The 17,676-nt window shown below is 37.0% G+C and overlaps 1 protein-coding gene across 2 annotated transcripts in view; it reads left to right on the forward strand.

Moving 5' to 3' along the window:
* Positions 1-17,676, forward strand: part of LOC121733574 (delta-1-pyrroline-5-carboxylate synthase) — a 58,830-nt gene that overhangs the window by 26,510 nt on the left and 14,644 nt on the right. Inside the window, exons 2-4 of one of the 2 annotated variants that reach the window (XM_042123868.1) lie at positions 4,589-4,759; positions 11,146-11,227; positions 11,355-11,416. In XM_042123868.1, coding sequence (XP_041979802.1) covers positions 4,589-4,759; positions 11,146-11,227; positions 11,355-11,416 — 315 coding nt within the window. Of the gene's footprint in view, positions 1-4,588; positions 4,760-11,145; positions 11,290-11,354; positions 11,417-17,676 lie in introns of both variants that reach the window. The other variant, XM_042123867.1, reaches the window with a different exon arrangement.

Consider the following 17,676-nt stretch of genomic DNA (forward strand, 5'->3'; position numbering starts at 1 on the left):
AGGGTTCCTTACCGTTGTAGAGCAAAAATAGGCCAAAAATTGTGTTTTTTATTTGGGAGCCCCCCTTAAATTTTTATTTTATTTAAATATTATTACTAATTATTAAAGTACACATATAATTAAGCCTTTTGTGAAAATTTAAAGTGCCTACCTGTTGTCATCATTGATACCGAGCAAAAAACTGGGTAAAAACGGGACCCCCGTTTTTACCCTTTGGATACGGAACCCTAAAAAAAAGGATCAAAATGATTTATTCCAATAACTCCGGTATTGCTAGAGTCAATTTCTTTTCTCACTTTTTGCCATCAGATCCTGGTAGACCTATAAGTATCTCCTAAGCCAGGGTTACCAGCCACTTGACACAAAATCCGATTATGTTTATTTTAAGCGAAGGTAAAAATAAAAGTCTCAGCCCAGTGAGACGAAATTTTATTCAACAGAAGTACAAAGTATTTAGTAAAAATCTTATTAAAACACTCCAAAGGTCCTTTTAGATTTACAAGACTTGTTTCGCCTTACACGAGACTTGTTTCGCCTTAGAGTCGCCTTTGTACGCGACTATGGGGAATAACTAAAATGATTTTGAAAGATTACAACGTATGTTTGTGAAATAGAACCTAACCTAACTTAAGTAAACACATTAAGTGTGTAATATGTATGGTGCAGGTGCAGGACAAAGCCAGTAAAGCCCTGAAGGAAATTGAAAAATGGGGTACCGAAAACAAGCTCAAATTCGCTGCACACAAAACCCAGGCTATAATAGTTACGAATAAACGCAAATATGACATCCCTTACATTGAGTTCTGCGGTACAAAAGTGGCTTTCACTAACCATCTTAAGCTGCTCGGCCTTATCATTGATCACAAGTTAACATTTAAACAACATCTAGAACATGTCAATGATAAGGTCATCAAGATATACAGAAAGTTATCAAGGTCATGTAGAGCAACATGGGGCCTAAACTCTAAGATAATAAAGACTTTATATACATCCGTAGTGGAACCCACGATCCTGTATGCAGCAAGCGTGTGGGAACCTGTCCTTAGAAAAAAGTACATCAGAAAAATGATTGACCGAATGAACCGAATGTTCACAATAATGATGTCAAAAGCACACAAAACTACTTCCCTAATGGACAGCACAGTAATAAGTGGCACTACTCCTCTGCGCTTCAGGATTACAGAAAACGCAGAACTATATAGAGTCAAGAGAGGTAAACTCATGGCCTACTACCCTGACAGAAAAATAGAGAAAAGAACCCACCCTTTTGACCTCCCTCATCCAGCAAAAAGAGAACGAATAACGTTTGATTGCGTCGCCGAAGAGGAAGATCTGAAGAAAATGCCTGAACTCATCCCAACTCTATATACTGACGGCAGCAAACTGGATGGAAAAGTAGGAGCAGCAGTCAGTTGCTGGGATGAGCACAGAGAGACTATAACAGCAAAGATAAAACTGGCGGACCACTGTTCAGTTTACCAAGCCGAGATGGCGGCGCTGCTGATGGCGACCCAGATCATCAAAAATACTACGAGGAAGAATGAGTTAAACATTGCTTCAGATTCCCGTCAGCTCTGCAGGCCGTCGCAGACCCTTGCAGCCTGAATCCAGTAGCCGTAGAGATAAGAAACCGAATAAGGGAAGACTCCACAAAAATCAACTGGTACTAGATAAAGGCGCACGTCAGCCTGGAGGGAAATGAACGTGCCGACCACCTGGCGAGGGAACCCACGAAAAAGGAAACAGCACCAGCATATGATTCAGTTCCCCTAAGCGCAGTAAAATATAACCAAAGGAAGAACACACTAGAAAAATATCAAGAGCAATATAATACCGAAAGAAAGGGAAAAACAATAACATACTTCTTCGACGATCTGCGCATAGCGTACAAGATTCTCTCTGAAGTTAAGAAAGACAACCTGTCAGCTCAACTTTTTACAGGACACGGAGGCTTCGGAGAGTACTTGGACCGAATGAAACTGAGGGAGAACTGCAAGGCGTGCAAATGTTATGACTTAACAACGCAAACAGTTCTGCACTGCCTCACAGAATGTCCCATGTACGGAACACTGAGAAGGGAAACAGAAGAAGAAATAGAGAAAGTCATAACAACAGACACCATTAGAGATATAATGAAAAATAAAAAACACAGACCGAGTTTCATGAAGATGGCGAGGAAGATTGTTGAGCAAGTGGCAAAAAGCAATAAGTAGCGAAACCAGAACACTGACTACGTCGACTAGCACCGAGAGAGAGAGAGAAACAAAAAAGATGCAAGTATTTCCTAACATAAGACATTAAGACATAAGGTTGTCGGAAAATAAACACCGACAGTCACTAATTAAAAAAATATATATATATGTATGGTGTATGTGGAAAGGTTCATAAAAAGTAATACTGCTATAAGAGCTCATGGTATCAAATCTTTTATTAGGTATCAATTTAGATTCAAAAGTTGTAACTCAGAAAATTTTCGACCTATCCCGTAAAAACCTTTTTATTTCGGAAAATCTGTGTTTTATTGAATGAACGGTGGAAACAAAAGTCATTACGCTATACTTATATTACTACTAACAATCGTAACATTCAAAACTCTCAATTTTATTAATATAAGACTTCAGACAGAATCATTTTACAACTCTTGCAATGCTTTGTACTATAAGATTAAAACTAAGGATGAAAATAAACATCACACAACACAAATCTTATTTATCACTTTCCATAATTAATTCTATTTTTATATTTTAACAATTAAAAGTTGTTAAGTTAATTATTATTAAATTTATTTCTTAATTATTTTGAGAATATTAATTTGCCTTTTTCTTAACAAGGGGAAGAATGACCACAATTTAAAAACGTTTTCTTTCTGGAAGAAGCAAAATTAGTGGTAAAGTCAACCATTAACGAAATAAAAAATCCATCCCAAATTAAAAACAATTCTACATAAATTTTTTTTTATGAAATAAGGGGGCAAACGAGCAAACGGGTCACCTGATGGAAAGCAACTTCCGTCGCCCATGGACACTCGCAGCATCAGAAGAGCTGCAGGTGCGTTGCCGGCCTTTTAAAAGGGAATAGTGTAATACGGGAGGGTAGGGATGGGAAGGGAAGGGAATAGGGGAGGGTAGGGAAAGAAATAGGGTAGGGGATTGGGCCTCCGGTAAACTCACTCACTCGGCGAAACACAGCGCAAGCTGCGCTGTTTCACGCCGGTTTTCTGTGAGAACGTGGTATTTATCCGGTCGAGCCGGCCTATTCGTGCCGAAGCATGGCTCTCCCACGTATAAAAAAATTACCCTAAGGGTGGGTTGCACCAACTTACTTTAGCTATAACTGTAACTTTAACTATAACTACAATGCAAAATGTCAAATCTTTGGTTGAAGTAAAAAATGGACGCCATATTTAACCATAACTTTGAACTCGACATGGCTTTAAATGAACGTGGCGAAAAAAGGAATTAACGCTGTCATCATACAAAACGCCATTTTTGACAGATTTCCTTTACCAGCAGCGCCCCCGTCAACGTTCATTTCAAGCCTTGTCGAACCAGCTTCCATCTGTCAAATTCTGTGGTCAAAGTTAAGGTTAAAGTTAAAGCTAGCCCTAACTATAACCATAACTTTGACCATAACTTTAACTTTAACCACGCCTCTGGTGCAACCCACCCTAAAAGAAAACAATTTGTCAGCGTTTTCGGTCGCAATGGGTGCCCGTATGTTTCAAAGATTTATGAAGTAGCATTTAAACCTCAGATTGCCTTCCTAAGCCCTTCGCAGCTGCGGAAGATCTCAAAGACACTTTTAAAATGACGAGACCAAAGCCAAGACGAAATGCGAATTTCAATACAGAATTTATCTTTCGAAAATGTCATAGGTCGTATAATTTAAGGAGAGGTAATGTATCTTTGGGATAATCCATAGAAATTATAAAAGAAAGGACTTTTTCTATGTTTTAGTAATAGCAAAATAAATAGATAATACGTAAAATGTTAGGTACTTTATTAACCAAACTAGTTTCAGCCTTAACGAACAGCGTTGTATGTACAATAAGGCTGAAACTAGTTCTGTTATTTACAACTATTCACATGTATATTGTACTAAAATAAACACCGATATTTTAAGCCCGGCCGCACATTGTCCGAAATTTCTGATCAGAAACAGTTGAACGTCCGCGCTGTCTCTTACATTTTGTACTGAGCCGAGTCAGCTCGAACTCGCCGGAAGGATATTTCGGATGGTGTGCGGGGTGGCGGTCCGGCGAAATTCAACTGTTTCTGATCAGAATTCGGACAATGTGTGGCCGGGCTAAAACTTTCCTTCAAATATTTCAGTCAATCAGAATTCGAAACAGATGAATGCGTCTATTATGCCTTCGCCATCCTACGCGCACACAAAAGAAAGTAATAGCCTGCATCGCTCTGATTCATGATTGGCTAATGCGCGCCGATTAAAATTAGAACTATTTAAAATTTAAATACTAATTTTTAAAATTTTTTCGCTGATTAGAAATTTTACACGCAACTTTTTTGTTGTTTACGAAAACTTGATATATAGTTCCTTTATTGACCCATTTATTTTTAATTTCCAGGGCTTAGGCCTGGACAAGAGGGCTCTTGGTGACCGTAAACAGCGTACCTTCTCTGATCGCTCACAGCTGAAATATGCCAGAAGACTGGTGGTCAAACTCGGCAGTGCCGTCATCACGAGAGAAGATGGAAATGGACTGGCTCTGGGAAGATTGGCGTCGATTATTGAACAGGTAGGAAGATACTAAACTAAATATTTAACTAAAAACAACAAAATCACACTAATATTATAAAGGCAAAAGTTTGTATGTTTGTTACTTCCTCAGGTCTAAACGGCTAGATCAATTTTAATAAAATAAAATTAGGGATAGAGTACCCTGGATTACCACAATAGGCTACCTTTAACTGTGGGAAAATATCACAATAATTTTCCCTAATAAACCGCGGGGCAAATCTAGTAAGTATAATCTAGTAAGTAACTTGGCAACTGCTCTCATTGAGCTTTCTTTGGACGAGATTACAATATGATCATGATTTGTGCATATCATTTTAATTAGAATTATAAAGTTAATATACTTACTAGCGGAATAGAGAAACAAAGGCCTGAGCAAGCGAGATGTCACTATCAGTAACACTGCGTGGTAAAGAGACGTGTGAACGGTGTGATACATGACAGCAGAACCAATTTTTTTCATCTATTTGACGTCCAGTCGGCACTTATCGGCACGTTGACAATTTAATCTCTTAGAAAGATGCTTGTGTAAGTGTATACGTAAACAAATTTTTACACACAGACATAAATTAATTTCGGTTTCATTTGGCAGCTTGAGATTGTTTTTTTTTTATGATAGAAGGGGGCAAACGAGCAAACGGGTCACCTGATGGAAAGCAACTTCCCTCGCCCATGGACACTCGCAGCATCAGAAGAGCTGCAGGTGCGTTGCCGGCCTTTTAAGAGGGAATAGGGTAATAGGGGAGGGTAGGGATGGGAAGGGAAGGGAAAAGGGGAGGATAGGGAAGGGAATTGGGCCTCCGGTAAACTCACTCACAAATTGTTGCTCTATTCCGCTAGGTAGGTATATTACTTTATGATTAGAATAGACTATTGTGTCTAGGAATCCCAAAATCTATCTAAAAGTAGTTCAACGTTTAAATTGATGCATTGTCCATACTCCATTTGACTAAGCTAGTGTTTTTCAACCTTTTTATAATGCGACCCGCTTAGTATTACAAAAAATATTTCGCGACTCTTTGTTTTTTATCAAGAGTGTTAAAATTCTTCAAACAATCTTTTTAATGTTTATTGTTTTTTTTACCCCTTTTTTATGAAATAAGGGGGCAAACGAGCAAACGGGTCACCTAATGGAAAGCAACTTCCGTCGCCCCTGGACACTCGCAGCATCAGAAGGGCTGCAGGTGCGTTGCCGGCCTTTTAAGAGGGAATAGGTAATAGGCGAGGGTAGGGAAGGTAATAGGGGAGAGTAGGGAAGGAAGAGGAGAGGGTAGGGAAGGGGAAAGGGTAGGGGATTGGGCCTCCGGTAAACTCACTCACTCGGCGAAACACAGCGCAAGCGCTGTTTCACGCCGGATTTCTGTGAAGCCATACACTGGTCTAAGCTAAGTTTTACGCAAACGAAGTCGACGCATTAAGCTAGTAGTTATAGTAGACAAAAACCTAGAATTTGTTCAGACTAGAATAATAATTATAGTAATCTTTCTAGAAAATTTATTCTGATAATAATATAATCAAGATAAAATGAAATGAAAAAGGGTCATTAGATTTTGAAAGAAAATTTTACAATTATTATAAGTACTTATCTCAGATTTTGTACAAACTTTGACTGATTTTAATTCAACCCCTTAGGGATGAAATTGTAATTTTCTTTTTAAAACAAAATTCCGTGGGCGACATTAATTTAAAAAATTATATTTGTTTTAATATTATTGACCTTTTTTAAAAAACAACTTTAAAAAAATTAGTACGGGAACCCTAGAACATTTTTTTTTATATGAACAATGATAATATAGCTAATTTTTATGAGTACCTAGCTTCATTTTGATAAGACGAACAACATTTTTATTTGCGAAAAATCTCGAAAGTGGTAGCTAACAGAAATAGAAAGGATTTCATACTTTGAATTGATAGTCCTAAAATATGGACTGTTTTATTTGTAGGACAATGTTAATTTTGAATTATATAACTAACTAGATGTCCCCCGCGGCTTCGCCCGCGTAAATTAGGAATTTCACAGAAACCGTACATTTTTGAATAAAAATAGCTATTAATACTCCTTTCACGTGGTCTACTCTATATAAGTGCCAAATATTGCTCCAGTAGTTCGTGAGATAAACCCTTTCTAATATTTTCCCCGTTTTTACCACATTCTCCTGAGTATCTTCGGTCGTATTAGTCTTAGCGTGATAATATAATATAGCCTATAGCCTTACTCGATAAATGAGCTATCTAACACTGAAATAAGTTTTTGAATCGGACCTGTAGTTCCTGAGATTAGCGCATTCAAGCAAACATACTCTTCAGGTTTATAATATTAAGTATAGATTTTTTTTAAATTATCGCTTGACAAACTCGAGCCTCGATCTAAAAGACTATGAAAAGGCTCATAATCATGGGACGATGCATGGTATAATATTATGGTAGTGATGATGATGATGATGAATGTAATTTGCATAGTAGCATATGCTTTCCGTTCTTAAAACAACGCCAAACTCCCAAACTTGTATCTATAAAGAATTAGGAGTTCTCTCAGCACCTTCCGAACCACGGTATACCAGGTATACCTCGGTGCAAAATCTTACTTGTTTGTAGCATATGCTTAGAATACTTCTCACGAAACCGAAGTCACCACATGTTTCCCCATAAATTTTGAGGAGTTCCCTCGATTACTTATGGATCCTTCATCAGATCACCACTTTTGTGAATATAACACCAAATTGGGATGATACCCTACATACCAAAAGAAAAAATTTGAAAATCGGTTAACAAACGGCGGAGTAATCGTTGAACATAAGAAAACGAACATAACACCTCCCCCATTTTGAAAGTCGGTTAAAATTGTAGCTATGTGTTATTCTGATGTATAAGCTATATTATTGTAAAGTTTCATTAAAATTCGTTTAGCAGTATTTGCGTGAAAGTGTAACAAACATCCACACATCCATACATCTATACACCCATACATCCAAACAAACTTTCGCCTTTATAATATTAGTAGGATAACCTATCAATATACTAAAAATCAGCTCGTTATAGGGTTCTGTAATCAACAAAACTTGGTTGACTACTGAACCTTAAAACGTAACCCTAACAAGCTGATTTTTTGTATATTGATAGGTTAATAGCAATGACTTAAGAAACAGTTAATAGTTATATAATTTAAGAGTAACATTGTCCTACAAATAGAACAAATTCATATTTTAGGACTAAATGTGATACGTAACAAAAAACGGCTGTGTAAAATAGCTAAATTAGTGTGTGTCTACAGAGAGATTGAAACTTAAGAGGATACACCAAGGGCTAGAGAAATTGAAAATAGGTATTTTAAAATGTATTGCTGTCTCACCAATCTCAAGTCTCCCACCGCAGAGCGCGATAGAGACAACACGACAAAATTTCTAATAAAAGAACAGAAAATCATCGATTCGTTGTCCGCTGATTTCTTCTCCAAAACTTAACCGATTTAAGTACTTTTTTCATTAAGAATTAAAGCAAGGATTGAGCTGTGTTTCTATGTTTTAGTTTTTTTGTATATCCTAGCGAGTATTGTTTTCTGAGTGTTTGAACACAGAGGAAAATCTGGTCATTTTTTTGGGTTTTTGAACGTGCTTATCTTTTTTATTAACTAAATTATGAAAAAAAAAGGACACATAGGGACATTGTATTAGTGGCCATAGATATTCAGGAAAAAATTATAACTATCTCTCTGTCATTTTTATAATATATCCAATTATTATGTACATTAAATTTTGTCAACCCCTACAGCACAAGACTCTTAGTGTAGGGGTTGTGCACCTTATTATTGTAACACTCTGTATCTATCTTTTGTCTTGTATCATTTCCTTATTATGTATTTACCGAGACAATAAACTATTATTATTATTATTAACTCTACCGGCATTATTCAGGGAGGAAACAGGGGACAACGTTTGTATGGAAAAACGGCGGTGTGGACTCCTCTTAACGTAACGCACTTAACTATTTCGACCCCCGTTTGTTCATGACCGTGACCTTGGGTCTTCACTCTCAAGTGTTAGTGCACCTTAATAAGTTTCAATTCAAAAAGAATTTCTACAGGCTTAAAAAAGTTTCACGTGTTTAAAACCGTTTTTACTAAAATAGTTAAACTAGTACTTACTTTTAAATATATTAGAATAATGTATTTAAATTTTATTCAATGAGAAGATAGCATCTATAGTGGAAAAAGCAGAATGCGCTGCATAATAGATTTTGTAGTGTAATTTTACTAAGGTTTTTACTAAAAACATACGCCAGGAGGTGGACTGTAAAAGGCCATAGGCAATTATAGCTGTAATACATTTTACTAAAAGGAATTAAAGAATAATATTTTGTATTTAAATCAATTCAGTTTACCTTAAAGACAAGTGTTGTAAGTCTAATCTTCTTCTAAATATCTAGAAATAAATAAAAAAACTCTAATAGAAATTAACCTGGGATTTCGTATACAAAAATTACCGACCCTCAATATATATGTGAAATATGCTTTAGGCTGGGTCGCAAAATTTTTTGTTATAAATGACCCAACCACAATTATTATAAGTAGTGACACAAAATCGAAAATACTTCCTAAGTTTCTCAGAAAGCGCTTTCTGCCAACGCATAAACTTTGTTAGTTAGCAGTTTTGTCTAATTACAAGAAAAAAACCGTAATAACTCTAGCAAAGATCCCTACAAGTGACGAGTTAAATTGAAACAGGTCCGAGTGATTTTTCACATCCATTCCCTGGACTATATTCAGCGGAAAGTCAATTTGTTTGCTTCATCCTCTTTCCGAGCAGTTTAACGTCTGCTATAGCTGAGAAAAACGGCGTTATTTTAATAAAAAATACTCTTACAGTCCCATCAGAGAAAAACACTATCAACATCGTCGAGAAAGTAAATTTAACCGACTTCAAAAAAGGAGGTTATAAATTCCACCTGTAGGTATAATAATAATATCTATGGACGCTTCACACCACGTCAGTCTGGCCCCGTGGTAAGTACCTGAAGGACTTGTGTTACGGGTACCAGACAACGGAAATATATTTAATACTTTTATACTATACATACGAGTATTACATATATTTAAGATTTTTATTATATGATACACATATATAATACACATCCATGACCCAGGAACTTTGAAAAACTTTTTGTTCCGTCGGCGGGATTCGAACCCGCGACCCCCGGCAGAGTTACCAACAGCCCACCAACTGAGCCACAGAGGTCGTCAAAAGGTATGTAATATATATATTTTCAGAATTGCCCAGTATTTGGTATGTTAGTCTATATAAGCGTCGTTAACATGTGCCTTTCAAAAACGAATGTGTGTATGTATGTTTTTATGTTTGTGTTCGCATATCTCCGGAACTGCAAGTCGGATTTAATTTTTTTTTGTTTATTTTACTCCTTTACTTCAAGGCTCAAGTAGATAATCAGCATAACTCGGGACAAACACACCTCCTTTGTTCTGTTCTCTTGTGTTGTCTGAAGTTACTCGTAAGTGGGCGAGCGTCGATTTCTGGTCATCATTCCCCAATATCTTCATAAGTTTCAATATTCCCAATAAATAATGTTTTATTAGCTAGCTGCATAGTGGATTGACCTCAGTTCAATTACCGCTAAACAAAAGATACCTAAAATAGCTATTGTATTGTCTGGTTAGGGCAATGTCTTCTGAAATATGAACCACACTTCGGAAAGTTTTGATGCATCCATATTATGTTTGCTACAGAAATTAAACTATTCCATTATTGGTACCCATTGGCACTTATGAAAGTTGATACTAGCGAAAATTTTATAAGCTGGTTTTTCTTATTTTTTTAAATTGAATCTAACCTTCTATTGACTACCCTCAAATTTCACTGTCCTTGTGTGTATATAATATCCACAGTCGAACATATTATACTTAACCTCCTCCTTTTTGGATGTCGGTTAAATATGCCAGACAAAGACAAATAGACTTCGTCTTTGTCTGGCATATTGAATTCGCTGTGTAAAAATTTGCTTAGCTAACAAGTAACACAGTATAGCTTAGATTTAAAGCTAACCGCTTTTAGTAAGTAGCAAGAAGAAATAAAGCTATGGCCCAATCACCAACCACTGTTAAAGTTAATGCTCGAATTAGTATCACGTTACCTCTTTCGTTTTTTTTAACAAGCTGTTAAGAGCCCGTACCTTGTTCCGTTAAGAAATACTGTATTTTAACTGTTAAATCACGTCTGTAAAATGAGCGAAATCGGCAAAATTTCGTATACGGACTCTTAACACTTACTGACGTTGGTGAAATTCGGTCTATGTACGATTGTAGTAACGTCATTATACTATTATCCATAAAAATATAAAGAAAAATACTTAGCCAACTAACCTCTTTCTTGGTTTCAGGTTGCGGAATGCCACCACGAGGGTAGGGAGTGCATCATGGTGACGAGCGGTGCCGTCGCATTCGGCCGACAGAAGTTGACACATGAGCTGCTCATGTCACTGTCCATGAGAGAGACCCTCTCCCCCAGTGATCATACTAGAGAGGTAAGTTATAACTCGAGACATCAAGAGAAGTGGTGAAGGAGAGTTCGGCCAACAGAAGTTGTCACATGAGCTGCTCATGTCACTGTCCATGAGGGAGACCCAATCTCCCAGTGACCATACTAGAGAGGTAAGTTATAACTCGAGACATCAACAGAAGTGGTGAAGGAGAGTTCGGCCAACAGAAGTTGTCACATGAGCTGCTCATGTCACTGTCCATGAGGGAGACCCTATCTCCCAGTGAACTCGAGACATCAACAGAAGTGGTGAAGGAGAGTTCGGCCATAAGAAGTTGTCACATGAGCTGTTCATGTCACTGTCCTGGGTGATGAGAGAGACCCTGTCTCTTACTTACTAGAGAGGTAAGTTGTAAGTCAAGACATGAATAAAAGTTGAGTTATAGCTTGAGACATTAACAAAAGTGAGGTGAGTCATAAAAATATTGTTCCAATTCAATGGCCAGTATTTCTGTACGACAGTAATTTATATCATCATTAAAATAGAGTACAAATTTATCCAGTATCCACGCTAAAACACTATTATAATAATTTCCTTCCTTTTGAATACCGTAATCGGCTAAATAAAGAGAATCTATCTCTTATGTTTTCATTATAGTTCTACATCCATCACAGAGAGATATTCGGTATATCAGATGACCCCTCATTAGTGCGGTCAAATGACCCGGAACCGATCACTAAACGATAAATTCTAATAACTTAGCCAAGATCGATGGATCTGCGAAGTAATGATTCATGTTGGGGCTGGTAATAAAAATTGGGCATTGATATTTAGCAGGTTTGCGTCTCGCGAGTAGGCACACTGTGTGAGTTCCGAAATTAATCCCAGTATACTGGGCAGTGCTCGTGGCGTCTAGAGTCGACGCCATACTTTTGATATTTTGTTATATCTGAAACATACGCTATTGCATTTTTATGATTTTTGTAAGGTTGTCTTAAAATATCAAGTTTGTCTAGCCAGTGCAATGGTACACCGGTACAATAATAAGTCGGATACGTCATAAAGCTTTGGCCTGCAGTGTACTGGGTCAATTTCGGAACCTACACTATGTTATTACCATCTACGTGTAATACACCGAAAAAAACGCGGGATATATACACGGGAAATACCTAATGAAAGTTTTTTTGATGGATCCAATTATTATTGATAAATAATATGAAGATTACCCATAACGGATGGTCATTGGTCATTGTCATGTTAAAAATTTGACCCAACAAATTACAACTCTTTTTGTATATTTACCACTTAGGCGCTATAAAACGATTCCTATCCGAACGTCACCAAAACCGGTGTGGGAGTTATTAGCCACATAAATAGCCGAAGTTCGTTTCTCGGGCGGGTACTGTGAGTTTATCCAGAATAAAAAGTATCCTATGTCTTTTTCCCAGAGCTCCATACCAAATTTCAGCAAAATAAATTCAATGGTTTGGGTGTGAAGAGGTAACAGACAGACAGACTTTCGCATTATATTATAATATATTATGATTAATTAGCATGGATTGAAAAATATTGAAAATTAGGATGTGATGATGATAGGCTGAATTTAACGAGATATTCAATTTCAGGATGGGATAATAGTTTTAGGGCCTCTATATCAAAAGGGTTGGGAACTGGGCTGAGTGCATATTATAGCACGGACCGGCTTTTAATTAAGAAATATTTTGAATAGTATAATATTTCATTAACCTTTAGAATATGGATATTGTTAATTAATTTAAAATCCGAATATAAAGGACCGATTTTATTTGATGGGTATTAAGACTTAAGGTGGCCATACACGGGACAGTTATTATCGTAACGATTTATCTCCTCGATGTTAAAATCGAACGACAAATTGTACGTGTGTAACAATATCGCAAACGATTTTACGTTCAAAAGATCGATTCGAAGGACGATTTTCTTGACGATCCATCGAAACGACAAATTGTCCCGTGTATAGGCACCTTTACATATTACGATTACCGTGGTCCGTGGCTTAATTCATGTTCAACCAAAATGACATTTTATAACAACACTAAGGGTGGGTTGCATCAGAGGCGTAATTATAGTTAAGGTTAAGGTTATCGTCAAATATAGCATCCATTATGAACTTTGACATTTTGCTATGGTTAAAGTTAAAGTTATAGTTAAAGTAAGTTGGCGCAACCCACCCTAAAATGCGCGTAGCTCATTCTGCCTAAAAGTAAATCGCGGTAATCGTACATTTTCCCGCAAAAACATATTCTTGGTCTATCCACGTGAGCTACTCTATGTCTTTGCCAAATTTTATCAAAATTGGCCCAATATTTTCAGAGCCCAATCGATGCAAACAACCACTTTCCTTATTATAATAATTTGTATAGATATAGACGTCTAGAATAGAATAAGTTTTTGAAACTATAAAATAATTTCAAAATATCCAAAGTCTATCGTTTACTAAGTAACTTCACAATAATATGCTATTCATCACATTTTCTGTATAGAAAATGTACTTTCAGAATATTAAGTAGTATGTAAATAGCCTTATTTAGCGCTAACAAATTATGTTAACTATTCAATTACTCCCGCGCCTCGCGAATTAAAAGCGGAATTGAGCTCCCCCGCTTATTACTTTAGCATGAAATTGCAACTGTAGCGCTTGTAATAAATAATACGGGGGATACAATAAAACAAATAAAACTTGAGAGGTGTCAAGGGACACCCGAATGGAGCGAAGTTAATTGCTGTGTTCAAAAAGCCTTTAAGTATACACATTTAAGCCTTTAAGTATTTACTAATAATAATTAGTAGATATAATTTTTATTTTTATTTTTTATGTTGCATTTTATCTATATATCATAAAATACAACATAAATATATGTATATATATTTATGTTGTGTTTTATCTAAAGTGTTTGCTAGCTATTCTACTTGGTTTATAGTGATACCCATGTCGTCACCAATGGCTCTTGCGGAAGACCGGCGCTGAATATGCCCCTGGGTGTACCAGCACATGCCGAGCATGAGCCAATTTGCGGCTGCTAATTGGAATTATATATTATCTTGTAAATCTGCACCATGTATGAATGAATGTAGTTGCAAATAAACTTTATTATTACTTTATTATTATTATTACATTTAAAAAACGCCATCTTTGGACGCCCAGGAATACTATCAAGCCCTCTGCCCCTAACATACAAGTACTAATAAAAAAGTGTCGAGGTTAAATACATATTGTTCTGTCCTATCTAGCCTTTCCGCTTAACGCGCGATAAGGAACTTCGTTCCAATAAAAATACGTGTGGCACTCCGAGGCTGCCGCGGTAAAGCTTTTGCATAGAATATTTTATCAACTTATTCAATTTTAATTTGCATACGTCTAGTCACACGCACACGAAGTCGGGGAACGCCGCACCAACCGGCGCAGTGCTGGTCGGAGTGGGTGGTGTTAGGTTATTTTCGTTACGGAATTTCTTGATTCAGTTGTCGCGCTCAAGGCGATAAAAGCTATGCAATTGCTTAAAAAAAGAATCAAGACCTCTAACAAGCTGAATAACTCATGTTTTAAATGTCTTAGACAAAGAACGGAAAGCTACCTGCTTTCCGTTCTTTGTCTCAAGCGACCAAGACCGACAAAAATTCTAATAAAATGCAACTTTATGACCAAGGCACAGAATATATATTAGTAGTACCAAACCAAGGCTAGGTTTCATTTTCTACCAACATTGGTCTAGCGACCCAGTCGGGGCTGCTTTGTACACTGCATAGAGCAAAATGAAACCAATAGCCCACGTAGGCACAATAAACATAACTACCTAGGCCCTAGGTCATAATGTGACATTTTATTTTAATTTCTATCGGTGACGTGCCGGTGAACGGCGGCAGTGGACAGACGGCCTACTGCTTTCCTTTTCAATATGATTTAAGTGTCTAAACCACAGTAATCTGGATCCACTGAAAATCAGGGACTGCGAATCGCGGTCACTACCTGAGTGGATGCCAATTCAGTTTTTGATCATTACACTTCCTGCCTTGCTTCGTTGGACTTTGAAATCTTATTATGCCTAATAAATATGCATAATATTTTTGTATTGTCGTATACACTATACACTGTAACATTTACTTATTGTGGAATGTCGATTGTTTTGTATACTATCTGCAATCTTGTACTAGTACGTTAAATGTATTTATCTTTGTCTTTTAATTGTATTATTCTTGTGGTGTAATGGTCAAAAAAGGGGAATAAACGTTTATTTATTTATTTATTTTATTTTATTTAGTATAGCAATATGACATATCCTATTGCTTTACTGTGGTCTAAACATACCATGCCGAAGTTCCGCGGGGGGAGTTTGGCATGATTACGATCACGTCAGCAATGTCAAACGCATACAATGCGTGTGTCAACGGTAATTTAAAATAGTAGATACATTGCAGGCGCAATCATGCCGAATTTCCGCTGCGGAACTTCGGCATGGTGTGTTTAGACAAATAGTTTTGCAAACGGCATAATTTTTTTACTCACGGACCAAATTACCTTAATCCTTGTAGTTCCATGATAATCTATTATGAAATTGGTCATAAAGCTAGGAATTTTCCATTACCTTTCATACTAGAAATAGGTCTTCTTAGTTTTATGTATGTTCACTGATTGGGCTAGACTCAAGAGTAATATTATCACTGAAGAAGTTCCTTTTATTATTTTTATTGTTTGTACTCGACGAATCAATTCTATTCGGGTAAAGATAATAATTATACTAGACTAGCTATCCCGGTGAACTTCGTGTCACTTTAAAACCTTCCGTGGACTTCTACGAATATTTTAAGACTAAAATCAGCCCAATCCGTTCAGCCGTTTTCGAGTTTTAGCGCGACTATCACATTTGAAAATCCATTTTTATATATAAGATTATGCCCGCAACTCCGTTGCGCCAAAACTAATTATCACGTAGGAACCGTAAATTTTTCCGGTATAAAAAGTATTAAAAGTACAGGAGGCCCATGAATGCCCTACCCTATTGCCTTTATTACCTCCCCCTATTCCCTTCCCTTCACATCCCTTCCCTCCCCTATTAACCTATTCCCTCTTAAAAGGCCGGCAACGCACCTGCAGCTCTTCTGATGCTGCGAGTGTCCATGGGCGACGGAAGTTGCTTTCCATCAGGTGACCCGTTTGCTCGTTTGCCCCCTTATTTTATTAAAAAAAACATCAAAAGCGGTTCAGCGGTCTGGTCGTGAAGAGATAACAGACAGGCATTCAATTTCCCATTTATATTAATAGTATGGATTATGAAGCTATCACTTCTAATGATGTAGTATTATGTATTTTAAATTATTTATTTTCAGATCTACATGACGTATAAAATAAGAAACATCGGTTCCATGGCTTAAAAGAACCTAATTGAACAAAAACAAGAAATGTAATATTTAGCACAATATTCCCAGACCAAAAAAAACCTCTCTGATTTGAGTGTACATCACAAAGAAAGATCTAATTACGTGTGTTACATATTCATGCGAAAGACTTTGATATAGGTCAATGTTTGCCCTCAAAGTATTATCACCTAATTTCACTCTTCTAGATTGAACCATTATCTTTATCGGGTTTTTATATGATGCGATACGATATCGTATGTGTGGTATGTCGCAGCGATATACCACACAAAATACATGCGAGAATACCAGGCATAATATTTTATGATACCTATAAAATGTCCGTCTTTACCGACCGCTTGCCGACATTAACCTAGTCCACAAGTGATACTATGGTTCAGTGTGTCGTTGAATTCGTACGTTTTGCCCAATAATCAGTTATATTATGAATAAAATTGAGCAATCGTATCAAAATAAAGGCAGATCATAATTAAGCATAAACTTAGTATCATTTTACTTCCTTATATCAGCATCAGTATTAGCATCATCACTATCTATATATGCAGCTCCCAGTATCTATCAACTTTACTAAAAGGAAGCACCCTACAGATATTCTAAAGTCATAAATATCGCAACAAAAATCATCTAATATCTACGTCGCGTCACGATATCACTAATACGAGTCATTGAAGTCGCATGTTTGTTGAAGTTAAACCATCACGAGCAAGGTGGATTTAATGAAGGGTTTGCTACAAAATGTATAGAGTTTATATCAAAATCTTAATTTATACGTGGGAGAGCCACGCTTCGGCACGAATGGGCCGGCTCGACCGGAGAAACACCACGTTCTCACAGAAAACCGGCGTGAAACAGCGCTTGCGTTGTGTTTCGCCGAGTGAGTGAGTTTACCGGAGGCCCAATCCCCTACCCTATTCCCTTCCTTACCCTCCCCTATTGCCTTCCCTTTCCTTCCCATCCCTACCCTCCCCTATTACGCACCTGCAGCTCTTCTGATGCTGCGAGTGTCCATGGGTGACGGAA

The sequence above is a fragment of the Aricia agestis genome, chromosome 14 (assembly GCF_905147365.1).
Source record: "Aricia agestis chromosome 14, ilAriAges1.1, whole genome shotgun sequence".
Classification (NCBI taxonomy): domain Eukaryota; kingdom Metazoa; phylum Arthropoda; class Insecta; order Lepidoptera; family Lycaenidae; genus Aricia; species Aricia agestis.